The 22,150-nt window shown below is 45.1% G+C and overlaps 1 protein-coding gene across 4 annotated transcripts in view; it reads right to left on the bottom strand.

Moving 5' to 3' along the window:
- The window catches only part of HLCS (holocarboxylase synthetase), a 241,156-nt gene that overhangs the window by 189,866 nt on the left and 29,140 nt on the right, over positions 1-22,150 (bottom strand). For all 4 annotated transcript variants that reach the window (XM_030806312.1, XM_012501910.2, XM_030806310.1 and 1 more), the window contains exon 2: positions 21,857-21,991. Coding sequence is in view for 2 of the 4 variants with exons in the window: in XM_030806310.1 (XP_030662170.1) it covers positions 21,857-21,991 (135 nt within the window). In the remaining 2 variants the exon portion in view is untranslated. The remainder of the gene's footprint in view (positions 1-21,856; positions 21,992-22,150) is intronic.

A 22,150-nucleotide genomic window follows, 5' to 3' on the forward strand; every position in this document is an offset into this window, starting at 1 on the left:
AGATGAGTACTCGCTCTATCACCCAGGCTGGTCTTGAACTCCTGGCCTTGAGTAATTCTCCCGCTTCAGCCTCCCGAGTAGCTGGGACAACAGGCTGGGGCCACCACACTTGGCTTGAATTCTATTTTAGATATTGGTGGGCTAGGATTTTAGAACTAACTCCTCCTAAAACTATTTTTTAAATGCTGGATAAAATAAATGAATAAAGCATTACCTTAGAAGTCTGGAAGAACTGACTAGATAATAGTGAACTTCTAGGCCAAGTGTGGGATAAATCTTGAACCTATAGAGGAAAGGGGTATTCCAGCAAGACATGCCACTTCTGCCCCCAAGGTCCTTGCTCATCCAAGCAACCTGGGTTTCAAAAGTCAACGTCCAACTGGCATAAGCATAGACATATAGAGATATGGTTTGGCTGGGTCCCCACCCAAATCTCATCTCGAACTGTAATCCCCATGTGTCAAGGGAGGGACCTGGTGGGAGGTGACAGGATCCTGGGGGAGGTTTCCCCCATGCTGTTCTCATGATAGTTCTCATGAGATCTGATACTTTTGAAGTGTTTGGGCCAGGCGCGGTGGTTCATGCCTGTAATCCCAGCATTTTGGGAGGCCGAGGTGGGCGAATCACCTGAGCTCAGGAGTTCATGACCAGCCTGGGCAACATGGTAAAACCCCGTCTCTACTAAAAATACAAAATTATCCAGGCGTTGTGGTGGGTGCCCATAATCCCAGCTATTCAGGAGACTGAGGCAGGAGAATTGCTTAAACCCCCGAGTTGGAGGTTGCAGTGAGCCGAGATCATGCCATTGCACTTCAGCCTGGGTGACAGAGCAAGACTCTGTCTCAATCAATCAATCAGTAAAGTGTTTGGTAGTTTCCTCTCTGCCTCTGTCTCTCGCCTGCCACCATGTAAGACATACCTTGCTTACCCCTTTGCCTTCTGCCATGATGGTAAATTTCCTGAGGCTTCTCTGGCCATGAAGAACTGTGAGTCAATTAAACCTCTTTCCTTTAAAAATTACCCAGTCTTGGGCAGTTCTTTCTAGCAGTGTGAAAACAGACTAACACATATAGACCAAGAGAACAGAGCTGACAGTATAGAAATAAACACAGATTCATGGACAACTGAATTTGGACAAGGGTGCCAACACAACTCAATAAGGAAATAATAATCTTTTCAATGAATGGTACTGGTACAACTACATACTGATGTGTAAAAGAATGAATATAGGCCGGGCATGGTGGCTCATGCCTGTAATCCCAACACTTTGGGAAGCCGAGGCAGGTAGACCACCAGGAATTCGAGACCAGCCTGACCAACATGGTGAAACCCCATCTCTACTAAAAATACAAAAATTGGTTGGGCGCGGTGTCTCACGCCTGTAACCCCAGCCCTTTGGGAGGCCAAGGCAGGTGGATTGCCTGAGGTCAGGAGCTCGAGACCAGCCTGGCCAACATAGTGAAACCCTGTCTCTACTAAAAAATACAAAAAATTAGCTGGGTGTGGTGGCGGGTGCCTGTAATCCCAGCTACTCAGGAGGCTAAGGCAAGAGAACCACTTGAACCCGGGAGGCGGAGGTTGCAGTGAGCCGAGATCACACCATTGCACTCCAGCCTGGGCAATGAGAGCAAAACTGTCTCAAAAAAAAAAAAAAAAAAAAAAAAAAAATACAAAATTTAGCTAGGTGGGAGCAGGCGCCTGTAATCCCAGCTGCTCAGGAGGCTGAAGCTAGGAGAATTGCTTGAACCCAGGAGGCAGAGGTTGCAGTGAGCCAACACTCCAGCCTGGCACTCCAGCCTGGGCACTCCAGCCTGGCGACAGTCTCAAAAAAAACCTATTAAACTTTAAAAGACTCAGATTTGCATTAAATTGATACAGAAAAAGAAAAAAACCACAGATAGGGAAGTGTTAAAGACCTCTTTTAGAAAAAGGAGAAGGCCGGGCGTGGTGGCTCACGCCTGTAATCCCAGCACTTTGGGAGGCCGAGGCGGGCAGATCACGAGGTCAGGAGATCGAGACCACAGTGAAACCCCGTCTCTACTAAAAATACAAAAAATTAGCTGGGCGCAGTGGCGGGTGCCTGTAGTCCCAGCTACTCGGCAGGCTGAGGCAGGAGAATGGCGTGAACCCGGGAGGCAGAGCTTGCAGTGAGCCAAGATCGCACCACTGCACTCCAGCCTGGACGACAGAGCGAGACTCCGTCTCAAAACAAAAAAAATAAAGAAAAACGAGAAATCGGCCAGGCTTGGTGGCTCACGCCTGCAATCCCGCCCAAGAGGTGGAGGTTGTGGTGAGTTGAGATTGCACCATTGCAGTCCAGCCTGGGCGACAGAGCGAGACTCTGTCTCAAAAAAAAAAAGAAGATAAACCTCTTCCTCACACCATGCAAACCATGTACAAAAATTAACTCAAACTGGATCAAAGACCTCAATATAAGAGCTAAAACTACAAAATTCAGAGAAGAAAACACAGGCATAAATTGTCATGACTTTTGATCAACCAACGGCTTCTTAGATAAGACACCAAAATTACAAGCAACAAAAGAAGAAATAGATAAATTGGACTTCATCAAACATTTTTGTGCTTCAAAAGATATCAAGAAAATGCAAAGACAACACAAAAAAAAATAGGAGAAAGTATTGGCAAATCATATAAGAACTCCTACAACTCAACAATAAAAAGACAATCCAATTTAAAAATGGGCAAAGGATGTAAACATTATTTCTCCAAAGAAAATATACAAACGCCCGGCCGGGCACAGTGGCTCAGGCCTGTAATCCCAAGCACTTCGGGAGGCTGAGGGGGGCAGATCACGAGGTCAGGAAATCGAGACCATCCTGGCTAACACGGTGAAACCCCGTCTCTGCTAAAAATACAAAAAAAAAAAAAAAAAAATTAGCCAGGCACGGTGGCAGGCACCTGTAGTCCCAGCTACTAGGGATGCTGAGGCAGGAGAATGGTGTGAACCCCGGAGGCGGAGCTTGCAGTGAGCCGAGATTGCGCCACTGCACGCCAGCCTGGGCGACAGAGTGAGACTCCATCTTAAAAAAAAAAAAAAAGAAAAGAAAATATACAATATACAAATGCCCAATAAGCACAAGAAACGCTGCTCAACAACATCAATCACTAAGGAAATGCGTCTCGAAACCACAGTGAGATACAACGTCATACCCACTAGGATGGCTGGAATCAAAAAAGATACCAAGAAGGACAAGGAAAAACTGGAACTCTAACACATTGCTGGTAGAAATTAAAGTGCTGCAGCTGCCTTGGAAGAGTTTGGGAGTTCCTCAAAGAGTTAAACATAGAGTTAACATACGATGCAGTAATTCTACTCCCCAATACATACCTAAGACAACTGGACCTGAACATAAGAACACATCTAGATTTGACTCAGAGGATCTTCCCAAAGGCAAGCCCCAGAGGCCTTCACAAAAGAAACAAACTACGTTCACTGAGAAACAACTGGAAGATCCGAACTTGTTCAATAAGAACGCATACCCAAACCCCAGCCTTCAGAAAGATATGGTCTCCAAAATGGAAATAGATCCAAAAGTACTGTAGGTTTGGCTCAAAAACCTTGGAGCAAAACTCAAGAAAATCAAATGCAAGCATATTTGGCAAAAACAAGAAGCTCAACAACAGCAAATATGTGAGAATGAGGCTGGGTGCGGTGGCTCACTCCTGTAATCCCAGCACTTTGCGGGGCTGAGGCAGAAGGATCAGGAATTCAAGACCAACCTGGGCAACATGGCAAAACCCTGTCTCTACGAAAAACTACAAAAAATAGCCAGGTGTGCTGATGGGCACCTGTAGTCCCTGCTACTCAGGAGGCTGAGGTGGGAGGATCACTTGAGCCTGGGAAGTTGAGGCTGCAGTGAGCTGTGATCATGCCACTACACGCCAGCCTGGGCAACAGAGTGAGGCCCTATCTAAAAAAAAAAAAAAAAATCTGAGGGTAGAGTCAAGACCAATCCTTCTCAGGGAAATATGGACACACTACCCACATCCCCAAATGAGGCCCATCCTAGAGTTTACACAGATCATCAGGCACCCTCATTCCAACTCCACTTAGGCCCCAGTGGCAGGGACCCTATAGACCACTCCAGTGGCCCCAAAATAGTTCATTTTGGCTGCTGCCAAGATCTGAACATATACTGCTTCTAGACACTTCAGAATCCCAAGTTCATTCTCCAAGCTTCCATTTTAATTCTTTTGGTTCCTCATCTCTACAAAATAGAGACGTCAGACACAAAAGGTCACATATTGTAATGGTTTATGATGATTCTCATACAAAAGAATACTTTTCAGCAGTAAGAAACAAACTTGAGATATACACAACATGGATGGATTTCAAAAACATTATGTTGAGCAGAAAAAAAAGACGCCAAAGGATACATGCTGTATAATTCCATTTCTATGAATTCCTAGAACAGGAGAAACTAATTTACCATGTCAAAAAGATTAGTGGCCCAAGTAGAAAGAATTGAATAGAAAGGGGTGCAAGACAAACGTATTGGGGTGATGGTAATGTTTCACGTCTTAATTACCTAAGCAGTTACCCTAGGTGTATAAATTCATCCAAACACATAGAACTGTGCTTCTAAAATCTGTGCATTTTATTTTATATAAATTATACCTCCATTAAAAGTTAATATACAACAAAACTAGTAAGGACAATTTATTTCTTTTTTTTCTGCTTCTTTGTTTTGATTTTGGTTTTTTTAATTGTTGTTATTGTTCCACTTGTTCAGCTAATAAGATTTAGTCAGCATCAATAAGTGGACAGTTGGCTTATGTTTCTACATCCTGTTTTTTGGTCACCTCCCTCCATCATCATACTTGAATGACCTCGTCAAGCTCCCTTCATTCATTTTGGCTGTCCCCAAGACGTTCTTCGCGTAGTCACCAGGGTAATGTTATTAGTCCTTTAAAAATGTTGCACTATTCCTTGGCCTGGAGCAGTGGCTCACGCCTGTAATCCCAACACTTTGGGAGGCCGAGGCGGGTGGACCACGAGGTCAGGAAATCAAGACCATCCTGGTTAACGGTGAAACCCTGTCTCTACTAAAAATACAAAAAATTAGCCAGGCGTGGTGACAGGCGCCTGTAGTCCCAACTACTCAGGAGGCTGAGGCAGGAGAATGGCATGAACCCGGGAGGCGGAACTTGCAGGGAGCCAAGATCGTACCACTGCACTCCAGCCTGGGCGACAGAGCGAGACTCCATCGCAAAAAAAAAAAAAAAAAAAAAAAAAAAAAAAGTTGCACTATTTCTCTGCTTAAAATCCTTCCATGAATAAGTTCTGAAGATCTACTGTACGTCATGGTGACTAAAGGTTTTGGGTTTTTTTGTTTTTTTCTTGGTCTCAAAGAAAAAACCACATCATATGTTGTACCCCACAAATATATACAACTAAAAAAATACTTTCAGGGCCATTTTTCATCATTCAGGAAAAAACAATATGCCCACACATAAAGCTTGTATGCAAATGTTCACAGCAGCATTATTCACAATAGCCAAAAGGTAGAAACAACCCAAATGTCCATCAATAGATGAACAGATAAATAAAATGTATATATCTATACAAAGGACTATTATTCAACCACAAAAAGGAATTAACTACTGATGCATGTTACAACATGGATGAATCTTGAATACATTACGTTAAGTGAAAGAAGCCAACAACTAAAGGTCACGTATTCTATGAGGCTATTTACATAAAGTATCTAAAATAGGCAAATCTAGAGTCAGAAAGTAGATTCGCAGTTGCCAGGAGCTGAGGTGTCAGGGAGCGGACGGTGAATGCTGACAAGTGTGTGGTTTCTTTCTGGTGTGCTGAAAATGTTTTAGAATTAGATAATGCTGATGATTGCACAACTTTGTGAATATACTAAAATCTACTGAATTGTTTTTCAAGGGTGAGTTTCATGTGAATTACATCTCAATTTTTTAAAACTAAAAGAAAATAGTCCAGGCGGTTTGTTTGTCTCTACACTCTTCCAGCACAGCCTAGTCAGTAAATGGACTCTAGAGTCCAACTTCCCAAACTTCAATCCTGGCTCCTCTGGTTAAGGGCGTGTGACCTGAACAAGCTACTCAAATTCCCCATGCTTCAATATCCTGTCTGTAAGGTAGAGATAAGAGCACCTACCTTGGAAGGTTACTGGGAGCACTTTTAGTGATCATCCATAAAGTGCCTGGGCCGCAAGGGTGCTCTTACAGTTCCAAAATATACTTACAGCAAGTAACCTCATGAGAAACCACATCATCCCTAGTGGGCAAAAACTGATCTTGGCAGGGAATGGGGAGGTGAAAAAATCTTAGACATTACAACAGTTTGTGGCCCTCCAAGGCTCAAGCCTATCCCACAACTTTTTTTTTTTTTTTTTTTTTTGAGACAGGGTCTTACTTTATCACCCAGGCTGGAGTGGTGCAATCATGGCTCATTGCAGCCTCGACTTCCTGGGCTCCAGCAATCCTCCCAATTCAGCCTCCTGAGTAGCTGGGACGACAGGCATGCACCACTATGATGGGCTAATTTTTGTATTTTTTGTAGAGACGAGAATTCACTATGTTGCCAGGCTGGTCTCAAACTCCTGAGCTCAAGCGATCCTCCTGCCTCAACCTCCCAAAGTGCTGGGATTACAGGCGTAAGCCACCGTGTCTGGCCCCCCACAACAAAATCTTATTCCTTAGTAGCTCATTTCTCTTCTCAAAATGAACTTGAATTTAATTATTCTCCTTGGAAAAACAATAACAAAAAAAAAAAACTTGAGAAACACTGCCTTTGAGGGGAAAAGAATAAACACAGGCCTTTATGGCCAACTCACTAACCTGTGTAGAATATTTGGACAAAGAGAAACTCCAGAATTTTCATTTAGCTCTAGCTTTCCCTCCACTTTACCACCTACTTCTCCCACCTCCTTGCAGACACACAGCCAATGGAAGCAGAATTCACCTGGAGGGTCAGGCCCACCCAATGTTTCAGCAGAGTTCTACATTTCAGAAATGACATCTTTGATTCAGGACAGAGTGTCCGTTGATTTCAGCTTTGGGAATGGGGGAAAGGACGTCAGTTCAGGAAGATGAGAAGATAAACTAACACCGTGGCAGGGCAGACTTCTGGGATGAAGGTGCATGGGAAACATGGAAACAAACAGGGCAACCTCCTGCAGGAAGCTAAAGCACCATTGTCCTCAGAGCAATCAAAGGAGGAGGAGAACTGCTCAGCCAATGGAGACTCAACCCGGAATTTAGCTGTAAAAACATTGATTTAGCCCCCTGCAGTAGCAGGCACTGGCAGTGTAAAAGGAGCCAATGATGAAATTCCCACACACCTCTGAGGAGGAACGAGGCAGGAGATAAACAAAGGAAGAGGAAGGACCGGAAGAGCCCAAAGAACAATACATCCACACATCCCGGATCAAGTTTCTCCACTCTGCCAACTGTTTCCTCACCTAAGTGCATTTCCGTTTTCTAGGAGCGTGGTCCATGAGCCATGGACCATGCAAACGCCTTCAAGCAGCGCTGGGTGCTCCGATCAAAGCAGAACCGCGCTGTCACTGATATGTCGTCCAGGGTGTTTGCCTTCCAGTGGATAAAGGCAAACAGGACACTTTAAATTTGCACTTCGAGATGGAAACAAAGGCATGCAAAAGAGAAGGGAAGTCAAGCAAAAGGCTTACTCCCAAAGATCAAAGCTAAGGAAGCCCTGGCTGTCCCTAAACAAAGGAGTTTCATCCTATAATAGCAGCCAGCAGAAATCTGTTAAGTAACTAAAGCTCTTGACTTGATGTTACAATGTATGGCAGCAGGCAAGGCATATCTTCTCTGCTCAACTTGAAACTCACATCCAAGAAGCAGTCCAGGAGTGAAAGACCCCAGGTTAAACTAGCACAGGTGGCCCTGCCCAACAGGGGGCATTGGCAGGCAGCAACACTGCAGTCAGCGGGGAACAGAAATCTCAACAGCCCACTGGTACCCAGAGTCAGATCACGGATGCTGCTAATTTTTCTGACTCGTTTCTCCTCTTCCAAATCATCTTAATTCAATGTGAAATTGTTAAAAAGTTCTAGTAACAAATTGGATGGAGGAGGGCTGGAAACGCAGAGGTAAAGAATTTGAAAATACAGGGCTGGGCGCAGTGGCTCACACCTGTAATCCCAGCACTTTGGGAGGCCGAGACAGGTGGATCACGAGGTCAGGAGTTCGAAACCAGCCTGGCTGGCATGGTGAAACCCCCGTCTCTACTAAAAATACAAAAATTAGCCGGGCATGGTAGCATACGCCTGTAGTCCCAGCTACTCAGGATGCTGAGGCAGGAGAATCACTTGAACCCAGTAGGCGGAGGTTGTGGTGAGCCGAGACCGCACCACTGCACTCCAGCCTGGGCGACAGAGTGACACGCCATCTAGAAAAAAAAAAAAAAGAATTTGAAAATACAAGACTAAAGGGAAGAGGTTATTTTTAACTTTTGGCTATCCTTGCTGTCTTTTGTGTTTGGAAACACAGAGGATAAAGGAGAGCTACAAAATTGACTTTCACTTGATATTATGTAAAAAGGCCAGGTGCGGTGGCTCATGCCTGTAATTCCAGCACTTGGGGAGGCCAAGGCAGGAAGGATCGCTTAAGCCCAGGAGTTCAAGACCAGACTGGGCAACAAGGCGAAACCCCATCTCTACTAAAAACAAAAGACTAGCTGGGTGTGGTGGCAGGCGCCTGTATTCCCAGCTACTTGGGACGATTAGGTGGGAGGATGGATTGAGCCCAGGAAGTAAACGCTGCAGTGAGCCGTGATCATGCCACTGCACTCCAGCCCGGATGACAGAATGAGACTGTCTCAAAAAAAAAAAAAAAAAAAAAAAAAAAAAAAAAAAGACAATATGCCCTATGGCACTTTTAAGACAAGGGTATTGGAAAATCAAGTAACAGTGTAAGAGTTATCACCAAGTCACTGCAAGCAGGAACTGAAATGGTCAACTGACCCAGGTGGAGCTGAAAGAGGAATTGCGAAATCATGACTGACCAGATGCTCAGGGAAAGGGCGGGTCTCGCTGAATAACTGAGAAAATAATACAAATATTATGAGAATAAAGACCTTTGTTGCCACACAGAAGAGTGTTATTATTGTGTTCTGTAGATGGCCGATACACCGCCGAGGCCTGCTAAGGTGTGCTGCATTCACATCCAGTTACTTCCCACCTCATCCCCCCATTCCACTGATGTAAGCTGAGGAAGAAGAGGAGTTTTAAGAGGTATCCCAAGTGGTTTAGTTATCCACTGATGTGTAACAAACCACCCCAAAATTCAGTGGCTTAAAACTAATCATTTATTTTGCTCACGAATGTCAATTTGGACAGGACTGGGCAGGAACAGCTTAACTCTGCTCCATGTCACAGGTAGAGTGACTCAACCAGGGCTGGATGACCTACTTTCAAGATGCCTCTGTCACCAAGCTGGAGCTGCCTGTCAGCTGGGAGCTCAGCCAGGGCTGTCCACGAAGAGCCACATGTCCTTCTCCTTCATGTGGATCTCACCACAGGGCAGCTTGAGCTTCCTCACAGTATGGGAGCTGGACACCCAGATGGCATGTTCCAAGAGCCCAGATGGAGGCTCCAAGGTTTCTTATGATCTGGCCTGAGAATTTACAGAATGTCACTTCTACCATATCCCAATGGACACACAAATCACTAAGGTCAGTTCAGACTCAAGGGAGGGGGAAGTGACTCCACCTCTCAATAGGAGGAAAGAATTTGCAGCCATCTTCAATGCGCTGCAACAAGTTTGTGCCAGCAATTAGTCTTCCCCCTTCTGTATGAGAATGACATGTCCCTAAATGGGCATGCTCCTTTGGCCCAGGACCCTGCACAAGAGAGATGTAGAGAGCAAAGAGCTCAAAGCAGAGTCACAGCTGGAAACAGCAGCAGCGAACATGCTGAGCATGAGTAACATACCCAAAAAACTAGGATTCACTGTTAGAAGCCACTGGGATTCTAAGCTTATCTGCTACTTCAGCAATCTGATTAACACAATGTGCAAAACTGCATTCCTGACAACAGCCCTCTAAGTCCTTCCTGCTACATTCCCCATCTGCACAAGTAACCCACCACCCACCCGCAGGCCATCACCTCCTAACCAATATGGACATGTCTCTATCTCAGCGTTCCTACTCCCAACACTCATCAAGCCCATTATCTTTTCCCATGTGGCCTACAATCTGTTCCAGGTTTGCTCTCCTCCGATCCCTTCTGCAATCTGCCTGTACTGTGACCTTCCTAAAATGCAAATCTCATCATTCTGCTTTAAAAAAAAAAAAAAAAACGGTTTTAGCCCACTGTCCCTGGGATCAAGTCCAAATTCCTGGTTAACACATATAAGCCTTGTTTGATTTATGTATTATGTCCATTTGCCATCCAATTTGAGTATATTCAATTCTGCTACATAGAAAACAAGAAAACAAATAGCATGGATGAAACTCATAGTGAGTCAAAAGCTTCTAAGACACGCTCAAGACAGACAAAATAAGTCGAACATACATGCATTGAACATAGATAAAAAGGACAAAACCAAAGAGTGTTAGTCCTAGGCAGAAAGTCACGGAAGAACCAATCTTTTTTTTTTTTTTTTTAGAGAAAGACAGGGTCTCACAGCTTTGTAACCCAGCCTAGAGTTCAATAGTGCAATCAGGACTCATTGCAGCCTCGACCTCCTGGGCTCAAGCAATCCTCCCACCTCAGCCTCCCAAGTAGATGGGACCAAAGGCATATGCTACCATGCCTGGCTAATTTTTTTTTTTTTAATTTCTTGTAGAGACAGCATCTTGCTGTGCTGCCCAGGCTGACCAGGGCCAATCTTATCAAATCTTAAATATTAGTAAGACACAAACTATGCCACTTGACAGTTATGTCATCCTTAATTTGGCCACGCATTTTGACCCCATTTATATACTGTCTAGAAACACGTTAAAAAACACACACAGCATCTCAGCAGGTCTCTGGTAAGCCACAGCTATTGCAGACATATATATCCAGATATCTCCAACAAAGCACCTTCCACCTTCTGGGCCCTTGTGTAACTTCAGCTCTAGTCCTTGTGCTGACACCATTGGCAGGGAAGGCTGATGCAGCAGAGAGACAGGACTCCATGTATGAACATCGCATGGCCCAGGATTCAGATTTGCTCCTTCCATTCCATAGGCACCTGATCCTAAGTGTTAACCGATCCCAGAACTCTCCCCTTATTTCTTGCTGCACATTTTGAATTGATGTGATAAACAATGTGATTCGAGCATCTTAACTCAGCCTATGAGCCTCTCTATTCTGTGACTGCTGGAATAGGCTGCTTGGCCATGTTCTTGAAAGCTACCACCATATCAAGGTAATTTCCCACACAACATTCCAGCCCCTGCTTTCCCCTCTGGCCTTATCTAGGGCTGTTCCCCAACTCAAGTGAATGCAGACTCCAAATGTACTGAGCTGTGTGCAGTGGCCACGTGCAAATGCTTTCTGTACATCTGCACATGCTGTCCTACCTGGGAAGTCCTTTCCTCCTTTCACCTATTTTTACCTTAAACCTCAGATATCATCTACCCTGGAAAGTCCTTCCTAACCTCACGCATCTAGGTAGGTCCCCCCCATAATCCCTATCCATGCCTTCTATAGTACTTAACATGGTGACCTTTAATTGTTCATTTACTTAGCTCTCTGCTCTCCCACACTGTGAACTCCTTACAAACAGGGAATGCCATCTCTGAATGAATCTTTCATCTCCATGTAACACATGCCTCCAACCCTACCTAGCACACAATCTGGCATATAATAGGCACTCAATAAACCTTCAACGAATACCTTGATCAAGTACAAGGAACATTAGCAAATTTCCTGTGGAAAAAAAGAATTGTATTAAGTTCTTTGGGTCAACAATTCTTACTAAATGCGATTGCTAATATAAGTATAGAAAATATTGAAAACTGAGCTGAATCTGCCATCACTTGTTGGTATTACTGCATCAAGCAAAATAAGTGAACCGTAGCTGTTTAATAAATATGTCAATGAATGAATAAGCGAAAATATGAATATGTGAAAGCTGTATTTTTTAAAACTGAATTTTAAGATCCATTTATCTTTGTTGGTAATCTGTAGAATGACCACAGATCAAAGCCATTTGAAATATCCAAAATTCAAAACGATATTTTAAATATCTTTAAGAGTTGTATAGTCTTAAAGATGTGAAAAAATATAAATGCCCTTCTTACATAATATATTTTTCTATTTAATATCTTAGGACCCTGTTAAATTCAAATGGTTGTGAAGTTAGGTGAAACATACACACAGAGACTCTTAAGAACCCCCCAAAATGCAAAATCCCATCAAGCAGTCAACCCAAATGGGAACTGTCAACTTGGCTAGAAGACAGTGAGCTACGAGATCAATCTCTTTTTAGGTTCTGAATCCTAATTTATAAAATGGAGCTCAGGGTAACAGCCAGAGTGGTCAACATGAATGGCTCTGGACGTCTCTAGCTCCTGGTTGCAAGACCCACTGATGTCTCTGATCACAAGTGAAATTAGTTAACTGGACTGTGGCAATCCTCCTTGATGGGAAGGCATTCTACCCCAGAAAATTAAGAATTAAGTAACCACGGCCAAGCACAGTGGCTCATGCCCGCAATCCCAGCACTTTGGGAGGCCAAGGCGGGCAGATCATGAGGTCAGGAGATGGAGACCATCCTGGCCAACATGGTGAAACTCCATCTCTACTAAAAATAAAAAATTAGCTGGTTGTGATGGCGTGGGCCTGCAATTCCAACTACTCGGGAGGCTGAGGCAGAAGAATTGCTTGAACCAGGAAGTCGGAGGTTGCAGTGAGCCGAGATCACGCCACTGCACTCCAGTCTGGTGACAGAGCAAGACTCTGTCTCAAAGAAAAAAAAAAAAAAAAATTAAGTAACCACCATTCAGCAAGAAGGTCTTAATTAAACCTTCCTTGGAAAGTCAGTTAACTGAAATGATAGCTGTGGCAGAGATGCTAATTATCTCCCAAAATCTAGCCTTTCTTTCTCCCTTACAGGAACAGAACTCCCAGTTTCTGCTGAATCCATGACTGTCCAGCTAGGGAATGCATTTCACAGACTACCCTGCACCTAAGTGACCAAGGGGGCTATGTGACTAACTTCTGTACGACGGAATGGGAGCAGAAGTCACCACGTGAAATTTCTGAATCAAAACTGTATTTTTTTAATTTACCAATTTTTTAGAGATGAGGTCTCACTCTAATACAATGGCAATCAAAGCTCACTGCAACCTCAAACTTCCGGTCTAAAGTGATCCTCCCACCCCAGCCTCTCAAGTAGCTGGGACCACAGGCGGGAGCCACCATGCCAAGATGGATCACAGTTTTAAAGAGGAGACTGGTTGTCTTCCAACCTTCTCTCTTCCCCCACTCTGAAGGCTAGAATGTGGATGAAGCTGACAGTGGTGGAGTAGCAGGGGAGCCAGACTCTAGCAAGAGAGAACCACTACCTAGGATAGAGGAGAGAAGATGGGAGAAGGAACCAAGGAAGAAGATGAGGAAAAAAATGGGTCCCTGGATGGACTTCCAAAGCAAAACCACTGCCCAGAGAGAGAAATTTAACTTCTAGCTTGTTTGAGCCCCTGTAGCTCTGGGTCCCACTGTTATACAACTTAGCCTGTATCCTGCATAATATAGTAACTATGTTCCTTAAGACGCTGTACATCTTTTAGCCCCAGAAAGACATATAATTAACAATTTAGGAAAATAAAAGCACAGTAGTCATATTTTATGTTAAAAAGGAACCTGAACATATTTGATATTTTATGTAAATGCAATATTTTGGAAAGTCTGATCTTGGCTTTAAGTTGAAATCTTACTAAATTTATATATAATATCAGAATATATAAGAAAACTTCAAGCTTACCATATTTGTAAATTTAATACAGTCATGTACCACATAATGTCTCGCCCAACAATGGACCACATATATGATGGCTGTCCCTCATAAGATTACAATGGAGGTAAAAAATTCCCATGGTCTAATGACATTGTAGTACAGCACAGTACTCACGTATTTCTGGTGATGCCGGTGTACACAGACCTACTGGGCTGTCAGTCATATAAAAGTATAGCACAGACAAGGCCAGACGCAGTGGCTCATGCTTCTAATCCAGCACTTTGGGAGGCCTAGGCGGATGGATCACCTGAGATCAAGAGATCGAGACCATTCTAGCCAACACGGTGAAACCCTGTCTCTACTAAAAATACAAAAATTAGCCGGGCATGGTGGCACGCGCCTGTATTCCCAGCTACTAGGGAGGCTGAGGCAGAAGAATCGCTTGAACCCGGGAGGCAGAGGTTGCAGTGAGCTGAGATCACACCACTGCACTCCAGCCTGGCAACAGAGCAAGATTCCATCTCAAAAATAAAATAAAATAAAATAAAATAAAAAGTATAGGCCAGGTGCAGTGGCTCACACCCATAATCTCAGCACTTTGGGAAGCTGAGGCAGGCAGATCACAAGATCAGGAGATCGAGACCATCCTGGCTAACACGGTGAAACCCTGTCTCTACTAAAAAAATACAAAAAATTAACCGGGCATGGTGGCGGGCGCCTGTAGTCCCAGCTACTTGGGAGGCTGAGGCAGGAGAATGGCGTGAATAGGGGAGGTGGAGCCGAGATGCACCACTGCACTCCAGCCTGGGCGACAGACCAAGACTCAGTCTCAAAAAAAAAAAAAAAAAGTATGGCACAGACAATTACATACAGTACACAGTACCTGATAATAAACAACTGTTACTGGTTTATGTATTTTCTATGTTTGCTATGATTTTAGAGTGTACTCCTTCTACTTATTAAAAAAACAAAACAAAAACAAAAACAAAACAAAAAACAGCTGGGTGTGGTGGCTCATGCCTATAATTCCAGCACTTTGGGAGGCCGAGGAGGGGGGATCACTTGAGGTCAAGGGTTCGAGACCAGTCTGGCCACCATGTGAAACCTCATCTCTGCTAAAAATACAAAAATTAGCCAGGTATGGTAGCAGGCACCTGTAATCCCAGCTACTTGGGAGGCTGAGGCAGGAGAATTGCTGGAACCTGGGGCCGGAGGTTGCAATGAGCCAAGATCGCGCCATTGAACTCTAGCCTGGGCAGCAGAGTGAGATTCTGTCTCAAAAAAAAAACAACAAAACAGTTAACTGTAACAGCCTGAGGCAGGTCCTTCAGGAGCCACTCTGGGGGAAGGCATTGTTATCACAGGAGTTCACTGCTCCATGCATGTTACTGCCCATGAAGACCTTCCAGGAGGACACATGTGCAGTGAAAGTCAGTGATACTGATGATCCTGACCCTGGGCAGCCTGGCTAATGTGTGTGTTTCTACGTTAGTTTTTAACAAAAAAAGTTTAAAAAGTAAGAAACAGGCTGGACATGGTGGCTCACAACTATAATTCCAGTGCTTGGTGAGGGCTGAGGTGAGAGGACTGCCCGAAGCCAGGAGTTGGAGATCAGTCTAGGAAACACAGCAATTTGTATGTTCACAAATTTACAGAGATAAATAAATGAAAATAAGAATAAAATTTTAAAAACAAAATTTTTAAAAAATATATATAAAATCTTAGAAAAAAGCTTTTAGAATAAGGATAGAAAGAAAATATTTTTTACAGCTGTACAATGTGTTTGTGTTTTAAGCTGTGTTATTACAAAAGAATCAAAAATTTTAAACAATCAAGTTTATAAAGTAAAAACGTGATAGTAAGCTAAGATTAATTTATTATCGAAGAAGAAGGATGTTATAAATTCAGTGTAGCCTAAGTGTACAGTGTTTATAAAGTCTAAAGTAGTGACTGTTGTGTCCTACGCTTTCACATTCACACACCACTCATTCACTGACTCGCCCTGAGCCACTTTCAGTCCTGTAAGCTCCATTCATAGCAAGTGCCCTAGACAGGTGTACTGTTTTTTATCTTTTATACTGTATCTTTACTGTGCCTTTTCTATGTTTAGATACACAAATACTTACCACTGTGTTACAGCTGCCTACAGTATCCAGTGCAGTAACATGCTGTACAGGTTTATAGCCTAGGAGCAATAGGCTACCCCATAAATCCCAGCTGTGAAGTAGGCTACAGCATCTAGATTTATGTAAGTACACTCTATGATGCTTGCATGATGAAATCACCTAAGGACGCATTTCTCACAATGTGTATCTGTCATGAAGCAACACATTAATGTATACGAATTATGTAAGTGTTCAAAAACGTGGTGTCTGTTAATCCAGACAACTTAAAAATCTAAAAAGAAACTGGGAGGAGAGGTGGGGGGACCCATGAGGAAGGAGCAGGGGCAAGTAAATGGACTCGGGGGTGGGGAGGCACGTGTAGTTCTAGCGGTGAGTTCATGGGTATTTATTGTATTATTTCAAATCCACAGGTGAATGAGAGCCATGCATAAACCAACGATGAGAGTACATTTGGAACAAGGAGTATGGTTAACCCAATTCTGTGCACCTAGAGTCCTAAAATGAAATGAAATATTTTAAGATATTTGAGTTTGTAGGCCGGGTGTGGTGGCTCACACTTGTAATCCCAGCACTTTGGGAGGCCGAAGTGAGCAGATCACCTGAGGTCAGGAGTTCAAGACCACCCTGGCCAACATGGTAAAAACCCGTCTCTACTAAAAATACAAAAAATTAGCCAGGTATGGTGGCAGGTGCCTGTAATTCCAGCTACTTGGGAGGCTGAGGCAGAAGAATCGCTTGAACCCAGGAGGCAGAGGTTGCAGTGAGCCAAGATTGCACCGCTGCAGTCCAGCCTGGACAACAGAGCCAGACTCCGTCTCAAAAAAAAAAAAAGCCCAAGGAATTGGTTACATCAGAATCTGGAAGTTTGTCCCCTCCAAATCTCATGTTGAAATGTAACCCGCAATGGTTGAGGTGGGGCCTGTGGGAGGTGTTTGGGTCATGGGAGCAGATCCCTCATCAATAGTGTGGTGCTGTCCTCCCCATAGTGAGTTCTCACAAGACCTGGCTGTTTAAAAGTGTGTGGCACCTCCCCCAGCTCAGTCTCACTCTCATTCCCATTCTTGCCATGTGACACACCTGCACCTCTGTCGCTTTCTGCCGTGACTGTTCCTCAAGGCCCTCACCAGAAGCACATGCTGGCACCACCCTTCCTGCATGGCTCGCAGAACCTCTTCTTTATAAATTATCCAGCTCCAGGTATTTCTTTATACCAATGCAAAAACCGTCTAATACAGTTACCATATGACAAGGCCTCTTTGTAGTTCAAAAAGAAAAGCCAGGTATTAGCAATTTCATGTGATTTGACCTACTTGATTATTTAATTTATATTTTCAATAAATCGAAAATCATTTTTAAAATAAAAATGAAGTTTATGCATCATCTTTTCTGCATATGAAAATTAGCCCTGAATTGGCCGGGCGCAGTGGCTCATGCCTGTAATCCCAGCATTTTGGGAGGCAGAGGCGGGCGGATCACGAGGTCCATGAGGTCAGGAAATCATCCTGACTAACACGGTGAAACCCCGTCTCCACTAAAAATACAAAAAATTAGCTGGGCGTGGTGGCGGGCGCCTGTAGTCCCAGCTACTCGGGAGGCTGAGGAAGGAGAATGGTGTGAACCCGGGGGGTGGAGCTTGCAGTGAGCTGAGATCGTGCCACTGCACTTTGGCATGGGCAACTGAGCAAGACTCTGTCTCAAGAAAAAAAAAAAAAAAAAAAAAAAAAAGAGGCCGGGCGCAGTGGCTCACGCCTGTAATCCCAACACTTTGGGAGGCCGAGGCAGGTGGATCCCAAGGTCAGGAGATTGAAACCATCCTGGCTAACACGGTGAAACGCTGTCTCTACTAAAAATACGAAAAAAAAAAAAATTAGCCGGACGTGGCAGCGTGTGCCTGTAGTCCCAGCTGCTCGGGTGGCTGAGGCAGGAGAATGGCGTGAACCCGGGAGGCGGAGCTTGCAGTGAGCAGAGATCACGCCACTGCACTCCAGCCTGGGCAACAGAGCGAGAGACTGTCTCAAAAAAAAAAAAAAAGAAAGAAAATTAGCCCTGAGTTCACCAAAAACCGTCACATCAACAGCTGGTCTCCTTCTACCAAACATGAGACACAAGTACTGTTTGATTGGACCTAGGTTAATAAAAGTTTTATTTATTTTGGAATCTCAATGATCTAGATCTCTTTAAAACCATTAATTCGTTCCTCTAGTTACTAGAAAGGATAGAGGCATTGGTTAAAATCTTATCTCTCACTTAGCAGCTGGTTAAAACCTTGTCTAGGCCAGGGACAGTGGCTCACGCCTGTAATCCTAGCACTTTGGGAGGCCGAGGCAGGCAGATTGCCTGAGCTCAGGAGTTCCAGACCAGCCTGGGCAACACGGTGAAACCCGGTCTCTGCTACAATACAATTAGCTGGGCGTGGCAGCGTGCGCCTGTAGTCCCAGCTACTTGGGAGGGTGAGGCAGGAGAATTGCTTGAACCCGGGAGCTGGAGGTTGAAGTGAGCTGAGATCGCACCACTGCACTCCAGCCTGGACGACACAGCGAGACTCCGTCTCCCAAAAAAAAAAAAAAAAAAAAAAAAAGAAAGAAAGAAAACCTTGTCTATCACTTAGCAATGATATTCCTATCACTTTAGGAATGTCATTTAATCTTATAACCTAAGTTTTCTTATCTTCAAAATGGCAATAATAATAATAATAATAATACTTTGTAGAGCCGTTAAGTATTAGTGATGACAGCGGCAGCCAGTCTGGAGCAGGGTAGGCGCGGCCAGGGATACGCGCTCTGTGGAACTAGGGGGAGCTGGGAGCAGGCAGGAGCCCTTCCCGCTTCTGAGTTGGCGGGGCAGGAGCCCAGTGCTCCCAGGCACAGCTGCAGCCTCCCAGCCACAGCTGTGGACCTGGGCATCCCTGCGCTCTCAGGGGCCCCAGAAGCCCCCGCTTCCCCACAGGCTTGATCCTGCTGCCTGGCCTCTTCCTGCTCCCTGTGCCCGCTCTGATTCTGGAGCAAAATTGAAGCTGAGCCTGGGCACTGTCGCAACCCGGCCAGGTGAGTGCCACTCAGGATGGCGCTGACACACCAGCCCCCTGCCACCTCGGCCCCTCTAGACTTTAGGAGCCACTCTGGACCACAAGGATGGGAGGGAGGCCAAGGAGGGGCTGAGGATGGCTGGTTGCAGGCCTGTAGGCACCCCTCAACACAAACAGCCTGGGCACCTTGGACGACATGACTGACAGCAGAAGGCAGACAGGCTCACAGGTAGAAAGGGGCGGGTCCCTGGTGACGCCCCACCTTCAAGCCAAGACCAGCCCAAAACCTGGGGACCTGGCTGTCAGTTCCAGGTGAAGCCTGTGGCCCAGAGTGAGAACTTACAGTGCTTTTTCTGGCCTGCCCATGGCTGCCCATGGACCAATCAGCACGCACTTCCTCCTTTCTGAGCCCATGAAAACCTCAGATCCAGCCAGACTCACACAGATGCTGGGACTACCAGCTGCAGAAAGGAGCTGCCCACTTCAGGTCTCCTGAGAGCTGTTCTGCCACTCAGTGAAGCTCCTCTCTGCCTTGCTCACCCTCCAGCTGCTCACTCTCCGCATACCTCATTCTTCCTGGATGCAGGACAATAACTCAGGACCCACCGAATGGCTGTACTAAAAGAGCTGTAAGACAAACCAGGGCTGAAACATGTCCCCGTGCTCACTACATTGCAGGCAAGAAGAAGGAGAGAAGAACTGTGGCCCTTCAAGAAGCCAAGATCTAGGGGCTCCCCAAGCCAAGGCTGTAAACACCCTCTTTGGGGCTCTGCAGTTCCCAGCATCTCCATGCTTCCAGGTGCCACCATGTTCCCCTTGTCCAGACACGGGTGCCCGCAGCAAAAGCCTCATTCAGTACACCTGCTCCAGCCACAGCCTTGCATGGAGCCACCCACCCCCAAACCCTGCACTTGCTCACCCACACACCCCTTGCCACTCTGCACCTGGCTTGCCCCTGGTAGGTGTGCGATCTGAGCTGGTAGAATGAGCTGAGTGCAGCCTGCCAGGCCAAGTGGGTGGAATAAGCCCAGTGGGCACAAGCAATACTCAGGCAGAAGGCACCGCTAGCCACAGAGGTTTCTGTCTGGTGAAACGACACCCCAAGGATCCTGTGACATTAGGGGTAACGTTTATAAAATACCTAGCAAGGGCTCAATAAATGGCTTATTATTATCGTAAGTGTCTACAGGCTAAACGAAACATTGCAAACCTTCAGGAGAGAACGCACTGTCTTAACACACTGCACTGCTCCAGGCCCATCTGCCTGATGCTCTGCCCGCTCCAGGGCCCCCATCAGAAAGTCTCTTGCTATCCTATACTATCAGCACCTGCCTCCCCTTATTTTGGTTCACCCTGAATTCCATTCAATTATTTCTTGTTTACTTCCCCGTTTTTCCTCTTCTCTCATCTCAATACAGCATCTTACAGATAATCTTCATGAAATGGGAATCCAGTAAACATGGCTAGCATCAGCAGAATCCCCACTGGATGATCTACATGGCAGGGAAAAATGGCAGGTGAGGTCCCACAAGTGAGGGGAAGGAAGCTGCAAGGGTGGGTTGGGGTCAGACCTCCAGGAGCCTCAGGGCATGGACTGCACCTGGAGGGATGACAGCCACCAAAAGCTTATGCAACAGTGTCCCAACTGGATGTGGTTCCAGAATGAATAACTCTGGCCATCAAGAGGAATGCCCAAGGAAGGGACATGGGACAGGATATTTTCACAGCTCAGACAAAAGATAATGAACATGAGGATGGAATGAGGAGCAGTGGAGATGAAGGAGAGGAGCTGACAATTTAGGGAGTGCTGTTAGAACTCGTAACTTCACGGAAGCGAGGAGGAGGTGCGAGGAAAAGCCGGCTGGCGTGTTAATTTGGGATTTTCTCTCTTTTAAGCAAAAGAATACAAACACAACTCATTTTGGACATGTGGCTGAGGTTGAAGTATTTTCAGAATACTCAGGGAAAGACGTTTAGGACGTAGGTGGTGATATACCCCAGCCACTCAGGTTGATTTAGTATGCAAGAAATTGTAGGAATGGAAGAGGTGACCTGAGAGTGAGTGCTGCTCAATAAAAATATAACGTGAGCCACAAATACAAGCCACACACGTGGTTTTAACTTTCCTAGCAGTGACCAGGCATGGTGGCTAACATCTTTAATCCAAGTATTTTGGGAGGCTGAGGAGGTAGGATCCCTTGAGCCCTGAGTCTGAGGCTGCAGTGAGTTATAATGACCACTGTACTCCAGCCTAGGTAACACAGTAAGACCCTGTCTGAAAAATAATAACAATAAATTTTTCTAGCAGCCACATTAAAAACATAAAAAGAAACAGGTGAAAATAATTTTATTAATATATTTAGCCCAAAATATCCAAAGAGAAAGGGAGCCACAAAGGCTAGGAAAGAGCACTCATAAAAAGACAAATTTGAGGCCGGGCGCAGTGGCTCACACCTGTAATCCCAGAACTTTGGGAGGCCTAGGCAGGTGGATCACTTGAGGTCAGGAGTTCAAGACCAGCCTAGCCAACATGGCAAAACCCCGTCTCTACTAAAAATACAAAAATTAGCCTGGCGTGGTGGCGCACGCCTGTAGTCCTAGCTACTCCAGAGGCTGAGGCATGAGAATCACTTGAACCCAGGAGGCGGAGGTCCCAGTGAGCCGAGATCACACCACTGCACTCCAGCCTGGGTGACAGAGCAAGACTCTGTCTCAGAAAAAAAAAAAAAAGCAAATTTGGTTTTGACTAAGACACATCATTTCCTTATGGGACACAAGCAAACATGGTACTCACTGTTTCTGAAGAGGATGATCTCTGTAAATTCTCACTTTGTACCCAAATGCTCTCCGTCACAAATGCTATGTGTTCTGCTTCAAGTATAAAAGGAGACACAAGAAACAGGGCCCACTTGTTCAAGTCTTCAATGGACTGTATAGAGGGAAAGAAACATAATGAGATTGTCACTCCATACCACAACTGCCATAAATGTCAACCCCCTCTGAAACATACCCTCCCCTATAATTCCAAGTAACATCTAAATAAGCTTATCTGATGCTCCTCTGTAGGCCACAGGAACTGTGTTTCTTG

The sequence above is a fragment of the Nomascus leucogenys genome, chromosome 25 (assembly GCF_006542625.1).
Source record: "Nomascus leucogenys isolate Asia chromosome 25, Asia_NLE_v1, whole genome shotgun sequence".
NCBI lineage: Eukaryota > Metazoa > Chordata > Mammalia > Primates > Hylobatidae > Nomascus > Nomascus leucogenys.